We start from the raw sequence: 11296 nt of genomic DNA, 5'->3' as shown, positions 1-11296 counted from the left end.
AAATTTGAGAAGTAGAAATATTTTAATTCAGTCTTCATAAAAACCATTAGTAATATACATTACACAAGTTATCAAGACATGAAAAAAACTTTAAAGTCCTGCTGTTCCTGCAACAGTAGCCTCTTTTCTCCTTAAGTCAAGAAGAAAGCCAAACCAGAAGTAGCTGAAGTTAATTAACATTAACTATTAATAACAGCAATTTTAGTATATTTCCTCACATCCACGTGGAGGAAACTCATGAGAAGAGTTATGCCAAGCTCCATTTTAGGAACTTAAACAAAAACTTCTTTGAATCAAAGTGACACTAGTGAAACTACTTTCCCTACTCCAAAAGGAACGCCACAAAAACCTCACCCTAATATTGAGTTAGTTTTATGAACAGAGAGAGTCTTTGGCACCAAAGGCCTTCTATACATAATCATACACACATCAGAATGATGATACAATTTACTATCACAAAACTTTGTAGGTAGTTGATTAATCCTCTTCTGTGCCACAATCTTCCATTGTTAAGATACTGCTGGCTTAAGCTTCAGCAGTTGGAGGATGGCAGGAAAAAAGACATTTTGCAAATTTCCCTCTTCACGAAAGAAATGTCCGGACTGTACCCTTTATTGTCCCCCTGCAAATAGGGCATTTCCTCAGGGATGGTGCACATTCTTTGCACACCACTAAGTGACCACATGGAATAAAAACGATAGAAACTTCTCTGTCCATGCAAACTTTACATGTTCTTTCCTCTTGCAGTCTTCTTAACTGTTCTTCCATAGGTAAACCTGGAAAAAATAGTTAACTTTTTGTCAGCCTGAATATAGGTGAATATATCAAAATATATTTAGAGTGTAGCCATGCCCTTTCTCCATTCTATTTCCCTACCTGTATTGACAAAATATAGATGGCAGAACATTTTCAGAGCTCAGAAAGTGGCATGCAAGGAACTAGTCTGTACTTTCTAGTTCTGTGAGATGTTGGACAGCCCAGGGGCTGGAGGCCAACCAGTGTTCACGTTTTAGCAAATGCTGTACTTTTCTTGGTTGGGTATCAGTAACACAGACCACAGCCTGATGGGTGGAAGTGAGCTATATCCAGGCTTGTACACCTTTCTACAGTCTATTAACAGATTAAACCACAGGACCAGAACAAACTCAAGCTCATGTCTGACAAGTTTTTATCTACACAGCTGTTGGTCAAGGTAGATCTCAGGACACCTATAGCCCACTCTGGAAAAGCAGAGATGATACCTGTTCTGAAATGCTAACCAACTATTCATTCTCCAGTCTTTACTAAATGCCTGAATGAGAGCTTGTATCAGGATCAAGTCCAGTATGTGCTGCTCGAATTGTTGAGCTCCAGAAAGCTCTACATCCTATGATGTGCAAAAGCATGAGTAAGGCACAGGATGCAGCTTACACCTGCTAGACTTGCCTGCAAGTGTGCACATGCACTTTACTTTTGGTTAACTTTTTCAGTTCATCTTACTAAAGCAGAATTAGAGAGAGGGTAAAGCACCAAACCTATTTCTTAACCAAAGTAATTTTCTTTTATATGCTAGCTGTTTGTTCTACAATAGTCTTGAAGATAAGAAGGTAGAATTTAAGGTACCTGAAACATCTTCTGTGGGAACATACTTGATGGTCTTCTCCACTAGAATAAAAGAAAAAAAAAATGTTATCATTTGACTAATCTATCTTCAAACAGCATCAGTTTGTTTCTTTTTCTTTAGATTGCTGTGAGAGCACTGGTTAAACTTCTATAAAAGGATATTCTTTAAAAGCAAAAGGAAACCAGACAGACATACCAAATAAATCTCTGTAGAGCACCGGGTCACAATCTCGTAGACAGTTCCTGAAGATGGTGGCTGCATCATTTCCTTTCACTAAAATTGTATCTATCAGTTCCCTTGCCTGCAATGCTATCTGAGTCTTCTGCTTAATAACATCATGCTCAAGTTCTGTTATCACTTTAGCTGATAGTAAACTCCCGAGGATTGGGAGTACACACGTTAAACGTTGGAATAAAGCCATTCGATTCTTCCGGATTAAGGACAAATCATCTGGAATGTAAGGAGGAATTAGATAAAATAATTAGGAATACACTACTCCTAGTTGCACTTCTGTTTAACAGCAATTGATACATTCTTTAAACTCTATTTGAAATGTTTGCTTATCACGCATCATTAATAAAACCCTCAGCAAGTTTTAATGGTATTCACATAACAAACAGACTTAAGGAAACCACATACAAGCAGCTTCTGAGCCAAAGCCTGTTCACCAAGGAAACTTCCTGCTCTCATCTCTAGGTTAAAGGATCAGAGGGGACCTTGTCTAACTCCACACTAGCAAGACTTACATAGAAGTGCAATCTTTGCAGCTGTCCAGAGAGTGTAACACCAATGCTAACTCATCTCAAGAGGTTAACTTTTGTCAGTGCTAGGCTGTAGATAAAAGAAAGCTCTTCTAAGAAGTGTCCAACACAATTATGTACAAGAAAATCAGAAGTACAGCACAACCAGACTCCGGAGACTTTTTTAATACTCTACCACACATAAGAACAAGAAAAATTTCCAGTAGGATTTAATGCTGAATCCATTTGTGGTTTCTTGATAGAAATGCAACTAGGAAAGAAGCAGCCTTAATTCAATTTATAATAGAAATAATTCATTATGCTTCACAGACTCAAAATCAGAAGGATCTTTAGGCTTCAAAACCTGGATGGCATTGAAGCAACAGGAAATGTTAAAGACATCAAATAAACACTTAAATTGATGACATACATGGGCTGAGTCAGACAGAAAAGCAGATCTTTGGCCATCTTACAGAATCTGAATCTGTAGAAGTTTATGGCCCCCTCTAGGAGGTGGATATGGTGGCTTACTGATTCAAGCAGCTTAAAGAGCAGGCAAATCTGGACAAAAATTAGTAGAGTGTACCAAGCGTTTTATTAACAGCAATATAAAGGCACACAAATGAAAAAAAAAAAAAAAAAGGCGCTTTGGAAAGAAAAGGTCATTCTGAACCCTTGGCCTCTGCTATGAAACATTTCTCCTAAAAGGGAATGAATCAATTCTCAGACTTCTAGCTCCATACAGATATCCTGACAATGCTTTTAGAGAAGCTGCTCCTAACAGCAATGAAACAAAATCACTTAGTGCATAAAAACAAACATTAAAAATATACATATTACTAACCACTGCAGATTTCACTTTTACTTATGCCTGATGCCTGCCTGATGCCTACCTGATGCCACTTCCTCCAACTGTTTTTCTTTCTCTTCTTCAATCTTCTCATCTTCAGCAGTGAGCAGATCAGACACAAGATCATTAACAGTCTTGTAGTTTTCTCCAGTGGCCAAGATTTTACTTTGCACTGTTTGCTTTATTAGCCTTCTACTGAATCCCATCTCCAAGGCAGCTTTAACCACAGGTGTGTTCATCATGATTGCATCTTCTGAATGGCTCTCTCCAGGTTCAAAACGAATAACTAATCAGAAAGGGAAATCCTCATGTATAACAGGAAGAATAAAATACCCATACAACCCCAGAAGTCAGACACATCAACATTACCTACACACATGAATACTAAGCAGTAAAAAGTTTCAACTGTTTAAAGAGAATTTTTTAAAAGTCATTTTAAAAATGGAAGCCAGTCACTTAGTCATGGATTGAATCCAAAATAAACGTCAATCCATGTCAGACCTTTGTTAAAACCTAGCTTAATCCAGAGAAACCTCTGAGAATCCCATTGTGTTTTAGCAGCTTTTTTTTATACTTAGTTATTTCTAACTTCAGCCTTGAAACATGTCCTGGGGGTGTGCCAGGGGTGGGGGAGGGAAGTCAGAGTTTATAGTACAAACAATTGCTCTATTCCAGCTCTTGATCAGTATTTTGCATTTAATTTAGTAAACACCGGACACGTGGTATTCTGACTCATTGTCCTCAGTCAGCAGGGACTAGGACAGCATAAACTCCTCCCAGAGGGTGAAGGGGTTTTTCCACTGTAACCAGAGTCCAGCCTAGAAAGAATTCACTGGATCAGCTTGTCCTACCTTCTTCCTTAACTGCTGCTGCTCAACTCAGAGCATTTACCTAGCTACATGCCTAGAGACGGAATTGCGTAACTGCAGAGTCATGACACCCTCTAGCAACTGTTCCACCAAGCTCAACACTTGCTTTGCTGAACCCAACCCTGAAATGAAAAACTACAAAAACAGCAACCAAGCACTCAAACCCAAAAATGTCAGTATGAGCTGCTAGCATGAAAATAAGGAAAATTAAAAACAAGATCTCTTAGAGGCGTTTCCTTGGAGTTTGTCTACACAACATCAAAATTATTTAACTTTCAGGAAACAAATCTAAGAATTCACTATCCAAAGCTAACTTGCTTAGCAATCATTAAGTGTGCAAAATGCTGAGGAAGTTTAAAAACATGCTTTAATATACATACTTGGAGGATCAAGGTTTTCATCTACAGGCGGATCAGAGGTTGACAAGAGCTGTGGAACACAAGAGAACTACGTTAGTATCAAAGTATTGCTCTTCCCTCTATGTACCTTTCTAACACATTGTTCATCACCAATCCTGCTAAGCTTTCTCCCCACTAAATATTTCACCTGCAGTTACACAAGTCTGCAAATTTGTGCAACTATATATCAACATAAAGCTGGTGCTGACCACTTCCAGGAAGAGGAGTTTGGCTACTCTTGCCATAAGAATTACGAATAGAAATAATTCACGTTGTCCATGACTGATTTCTGAAATAATAATTACTGATCCGCAATATTCAGTGTATAATCAGAACTTCCCTCTGCTAACAAAAAGGAGCTCACTGTCCTCACTAGGACTTTCCATAAGTAATCTGTGGAGGTTAAACTCTACTAGTCCAAGACTAGCCATGGTTCAGCACTAGTTTCTTTTACATGTTCATGAAGAGCATTTATGATGTCAGAAACCCAGGAGAAACATACGCAGAAATGAGGCAGAAGAATGGACTGAACTCAAAGAAAGAACACAGCACTGTTAAACACGGGAAAACCAAAGTTACGGGACAGTAAAAGTTTACCTGTTCAAGGAGATGGGGGAATCTGGCCTGAATTTGACTTACAAACTCTCTTCCTTTTACACGAAGCAGATACTCACATCTGAAACATTGACAAAAGTGTATCAAATCATACTTTCTACTTGCCAAAGGAAAAAAAAAAACAAAGAAGAACGAACAAGTTTAAACCTATTGTAACTTAAATACATTTCTCTTCCTTCAGAAGAGAAAGAATACTCCTAATTGGAAGCTTGGTGCAGCCTAGTGTCCGGTGACACTTAGATAAAGTTCTCCCATGACACCCAGCCGTGAGTTGGCTTATGTATATAAATGCAGCAGCTTTACATTCTGCTACCACTTGTAATCAAAATGGCATGTCAAGAGAAATGATACTGTGTCAGAATCACTACAAAGTGCAGTGATAAACTGTTTCTATCTTCCATCTCACCATTTTTATCTTCCACTCAAATCATTCAAAAGAAAGAATCTAACAAAATTTAACACCACTATCAAAGTCAGATCTGCTTCACTAACACAGGTTTATCTCTTACGTACATTTGCCAACAGGCTTAACACAGTAAGGAACAACAGTGACATTTAACCCTACATACATCATATAGTCCAGCAGTAGCTGATAAATTGCCCATGAAACCTTAGTTGGAGATCTACAATGAGAAGAACTATAATTAGCTTTCCTGAAATTAAGTGCAGCTATTTCTGTAATGGAGGTGGTGATTTCCACAGGCATAGATAGCAATTAGGTATGAAATTGCCATTTAATTATAGGTGACATTAAAATGTCATTTCTGTCATTCCTCCAGTAGAGACATACTAAAGAACCACTGAAACCCTCTTCACAAGCCTTTCCACATGTAGGAAACTAAACCACACAAGCAGAACATCAGGTTCAAGAGCATTCAGCATGGGCACAAAACTAGAACCAGTGAGTTAAACATTCCTTCTACTTCATTTCTCAGCAGCCCTTGCTCTCCTCAGTCAGCTTCCTGACTGCTTCTCCTAGAGAGAAGAGTATGCTCATTAACAATGCAGTTTCACTTGCTGTCAGTGATCTGGGGATGCACACAGCTTTTAGTAATGAATGGGAAAGCATTATGTGCCATGGTTAATGAAGAAATGTTTTAATTACGCCCACCTACGCACTTCAGAGCTTTCAGACGTGCATGCAATACACCCAAATGAAAGAGTGAACCTGTACATCAATAAAGTTCAACAAAACTATTAAGTGCAGTACATATCTGCCAAAATTAGAACATTTAGGAATATGAACAAATTATGATAAAGATTTTTTGCAAGTTACCTTGGAAACCACTTTGCATGCTCAATCCATGGATCATCTCCAGATTCCCAGCACCTTAACCCACCATCACAGCAAAAACACTTCACGTCATCATTGCGACCTTAAAAAAGAAAACCAAGGTAAAATATCTAGCAAATACTGAGACAACTTACTTGAAAGTAAATGTTGGACATAGCAGTATGAATAAAACCAGAGAAGTCTGGGTTTCTTACCTACATAGTAAAAGCCAGCATCTGCAAGCTGTTCAGGCTGAACTGGAATTCTGGTTGGCCAATTTATGAATGTTTTAACACGTGCTTCATGAGTTTGCATGCTCACATTTGAAACATTGAAACTCTGCTGGTCCCGGATAAGGTTTTCCACAAAAGGGCAGTTGGGATAATGTCTCCGATGCTCTGACACAGCATTGTCTTTTGGTTCCCAATTACACAGCTGACCACCACAGGTAAAACAAGCAACTTTGTCTGCTGTCCCCAAATAATAAAGTCCAGCCTTTGCCAGATCAGTGGGTGAGAGAAATGTCAGTGGCCATGAGTGAAAGGTGCGTAGCCTAGCATCTTCTGTCCTCATAGAAGGATTGTGAAGCTTAGGGCTCAAGAATGAAAGGTCTTCAACTGCCCTAGTAGTTACTGGGTCTTGAGGAAAACTGGAAAAAGAGCCACTGAAATATCCAACCTGTTCTAAACTTGGAGAAAGTGCTATGGAATGTAGAGATGGTGAGAGACTGCTTGCAACTGAAGGTGAAAAGGCCGAACGAGATGACAGTCCAAGGTTGTTAACTGAAAGCACACTTTGAACAAAACTGCAGCTAGGATACAACTGCTTATGTTTTTCCATAGCATTATCTCCTGGTTGCCAGTTCTCCAATGTTAAGCCACAACTGAAGCACTTAACTTTATCTTGCACACCCGTGTAATAAAACCCAGCCCGGGCAAGGCTCCGCTCTGATACCGGTGTGTTCATGGGGAAAGTAGAGAATGTTGACATTCTGTAGAGTTCACAGGACAGGTCATACTTCAGCTCACCACACAGAGCACTCTGCCTCATGATGCTAGCCAAGAAAGGGCTATCTTCCACTATGTTCATAATGGACTGTTTTGGGAAAAATGGGACAAGTCTTCCTCTGGGAGGTAGTTGTGTGCATTAAAGGCAATTTGGAATAACCCCTGTCTGTACAAAAGCAATAAATGCTTTAAAGTGTAACTTCAAATGTGCAATGAATAGAACTGACCTCATGATTTAACAGCCTTTAAACATTTGAGAAGTTCTTGTATCTTAGTTTAGCAACTGCTTTCAGTGCAAAAGCTGCCCAATCCCATTTCAACAACTGAAGAAAGTATGTTGAAAAGGAATTTCCCTTGAATCATATAAGAATCACATGCTTCATTTGTTCTGTATATCTGGGAGAGCAGTACCAATTTGTCAGGCTCGTGGAGGTGGGATCAAAAGAGGAAAAATCTCAAATGGGTTTATCAAAATCCTTTGTCAGTAGAGAAACTAAATTGGGGGACAACTAAAACAACACTGTTCTTATCCAGAACATATGTTAAGTGATTTAAGGACAAGATTTCACCCTAGACATCTGATAAATATGTAGCTTATACACACAGAAAGATTTCAGTTTGTAAAACCTCAATAGGAGGCTGAAAAGAAGGGTTTATCAAGTTCAAAGGGCACACAAAAAATAGAGACCCTGAACTGACATTACTAAACTGATCTCGTATATTTGCTACTACTGGACTCCAAAAAAAACCCCTCTCAATTTCTGCATATTGTTGTAACAAGTTGTTAGACTAAAGAAGTTAGTTTATGCTCAACTTCACATGTATAGAATATTCAGCTATTAGAGAAACAAATCCTATACACTGTCTCAGACAAGGATGAACTCTATTAACAAACCAGGATAGCCCCAGGCTTGTCTACAAGTCAGCACTGAATTAACAGAGCATTTCAGTTTTAGCCTGGTGCCTTAGTTACAAGTACAGAGTTATCGAATTTAACATAAATTAATTGCCTTGTGTTGAGACATTCTGATGCTTTATACTGTTGAATTAAGTTTTTTCTGTATGCCATGTTTCTGGCATACAGAAGCAAACAGAACTCTCAGGTTAGTTTCTTTATTTCTGCCTTAGTTTCTTTATTTCTGCACAGAACTACCTCCCAGAGTTAAGACTGAAGTCCCTTCTAAGGTGCCTACGTCTCCATATTGACACTGACTGTTCTCAAGAAGAAATTGTAAGTATCTGTAGTTTCAATCATTCAATTTTTTGGGGCAGAACAAAACCTGTAAGGAAGAAAAAGAGGAGTGTTTGAAAATACACAAGATGAGGTACATGCAATGTCTATGCAAACAGCAATTACATAAATTGAAACACCATAAGCTTTTTCGCAATTATAGAATGTTAAGGGTTGGAAGGGACCTTAAAGATAATCTAGTCCTAATCCCCACTGTCATGGGCATGGACACCTTTCCACAGACCAGGCTGCTCAGAGCCACATCCAACCTGGCCTTGAACACTGCCATGACGGGGGTGTCCACAGCCTCCCTCAGCAAACTGTTCCAGTGTCTCACCACTCTCACAGTAAAGAATTCCTTCCTAATATCTAATGTAAATTTCCTCTTTCAGTTTGTACCCATTACTCCTTGTCCTATCACTACAGTCCTTGTCAGAGTCCTTCTCTGGCTTCCCAGCAGATCCCCTTCAGATACTGACAGGTTGCTATGAGGTCTCCATGCAACCTTCTCTTCTAAAGGCTGAACAGTCCCAAGTTTCTCTGCCTGTCTAATGTCACGTAGAAAGTTTCAGGGAGTCAACTCTACACACTGTGATATGGAGTGGATCTTACACACTTCATTTCCCTGTTATTGATGCATATGCAAAAGTGTTTAACCCACAAGCAGAATTTTTTGGCAGACGGATTAATCAGGATACTTGATCACAAGCTGTGTAACTAAAGGTGAGATCCTGTACTGAAAAAGTTGCATCCATTTAAATTGGTTTAAGCTTGCAGATTCTCAAACAATGAAGACCCAGTTTTGTAACACTAACTTAAAGAGTACTGGATTGTGTTATTTAGGTAAATCCAACTATACTTGAAGCATAGGACATTAGCAAAACTGACCTTCCCCAACAATTCAGGTAAGGGCAAACACAATGTTCAAAGGGTTTTTATATATGTAGCTATGAATAAATATAAAATTACATATTTATTAGTCTGGTCTGGAGGATCGGTTTTTTAAAGGTTTCTCCAGGGAAGACTCAGTCACGATGACACAGCACTGAGAAACAACCCCCGGCGCCAAGGCACCAGATCTTGAGCACCAGACCCCGCCTGGCCGGGCCTAAGCGCGCTCCCAACCCCGGCAGCGACAGCCCCACGATCCACGTACCCCCGCAGTCACCCCGGGCCTCGCTCTCTGCTCCCTCTCCTCCCGGGGGCCCGAGCGCCGCTCCCCGAGCGGGTTCCAGCGGGGCAGCCGCGCTCCCCTCCAGTGCCGGCGGCCACGGCCTGGGGCCGCACAGCCCCTCCAGCCCCCGCCGGCGCCGCCACACCGGGCACGGGCACAGAGCACAGGCACCGGGCACGGGCACAGAGCACAGGCACCGGGCACGGGCACCCCCCGCCCCCTGACGGCAGCGCCCTCCCGACAGGGCCCGGCCCGCTCCCACCCGCAGCCACCCCCCCACACCCCATACTCACGGCCTCCGAGCGGGGCCCCGCAGCGGCCCCCAGCAAGGCCCAGCCTATATGCGGCGCCTGGCAGGCCGCGGGGGGAGAGGAGCCCCCGCCGGCAGCGCCCCGCCCGGGAAACTCCGGCTCGCCTCTCCCCGGGAGCTCCCGGCGGGGGCAGGCACCGCCTGACGGGGCGGGCACGGCCCCACCCTTCGCGGGCCAGCAGCGCCGTCGTGCGGCAGGCGGCAGCGGGAGCAGCGCTGCGGGGCTGTGCGGGCCCTCGGCGCCGGGGCTCCGCCCCTTCGAGGCGCTGTGCTGCGGGGGCGGATGGCCCGTCAGCGGGGACCTTGGGTACTTTCCTCTGCCAGCGGGGGAAACCCGAGTGTGCTTCCCGGGCGGGAATTTCCAGCCCGCGGGCAGCCGGGAAGGGGGGCGGCCAGAGGGGCGGTGCCGCTGCAGGCGGCCTGGGCCGCCGACCCCGTCCTGGCCCGTTCTGGAGCAGGCGAGGCCCGGCGGGTGCCGGCACCGCGCTCCCACGGCACGGGCCGCACACGCAGCTCCGCTCCCCTGGACGGGCGGCGAGGGCCGAGCTCTCCGCAAACCCCGCGGTTTCACCCGTGACACCAGCGTACAACACAGTTGCTCGGCCGCACTTCCTAATATAGGCAGCTGCAGTCTGCCAGAGAGGAAACAACATGACCGACTAAAGACTTTGGTCACTGAAAGTCACGGGGAAAGAACAAGAGGAAGACAAAATAAGACCATAAATTTCCACGGGGGGGTTTAAGACAGTATCTCTGCATATCGAAATCTGAAAAAGTTCCACAGCACCTACCAGAACGCTGACCAAAAGCTCAAAATGTCCCAGCACAGTCATGGTCTGGCATTTCCTATGAACAAACACCAGACAAGAGATTTTAAAAAGCCCCCGTTTTGTGATGACAGATGGGTAGTAGGGTGTTTACACAACTGAGAACTGAAGAGTAAAAATAAAGGAAGTGTAACAGCATTATGACACTAATGGGTAATTTTCTGTATCAGAGTTCCAGTAAGATGAGTTTGCAAGAGACTCATTCATATATTTTCTAAAACTCTTTCAAATTTCCTGCCATATGTGATGACATTTATCATATGTAACAATACTATCTGTCAAATTTGAACTGCGGCAGCGACATCTAGTACAGTAGAGCTTCTACTGTAACACTATTTAACATCACATAATGATAGAGAAACATTGGCTTTGCAGCAGTTGCAGAAAAAAAGAAAGTTA

At 42.5% G+C, this 11296-nt stretch overlaps 1 protein-coding gene across 1 annotated transcript; it reads right to left on the bottom strand.

The window, feature by feature from the left end:
• On the bottom strand, nt 1-10368 carry LOC309570596 (inhibitor of apoptosis protein). The gene is made up of 9 exons (XM_082277512.1): nt 10054-10368; nt 6564-8635; nt 6352-6451; nt 5058-5136; nt 4443-4491; nt 3237-3479; nt 1799-2053; nt 1603-1644; nt 1-776 (listed from the first exon to the last, which is right to left on the bottom strand). The coding sequence occupies exons 2-9, from the start codon at nt 7435-7437 to the stop codon at nt 583-585; spliced, it is 1836 nt and encodes a 611-aa protein (XP_082133638.1). The 5' UTR covers nt 7438-8635; nt 10054-10368; the 3' UTR covers nt 1-582.
• Between the last annotated feature and the right edge of the window lie 928 nt (nt 10369-11296).

Source organism: Coloeus monedula (assembly GCF_965178545.1).
Source record: "Coloeus monedula genome assembly, chromosome: 3".
Taxonomy (NCBI): Eukaryota; Metazoa; Chordata; class Aves; order Passeriformes; family Corvidae; genus Coloeus; species Coloeus monedula.
Note: the sequence above shows the minus strand (reverse complement) of the source record. Positions and strands in the feature narration are given on the sequence as shown.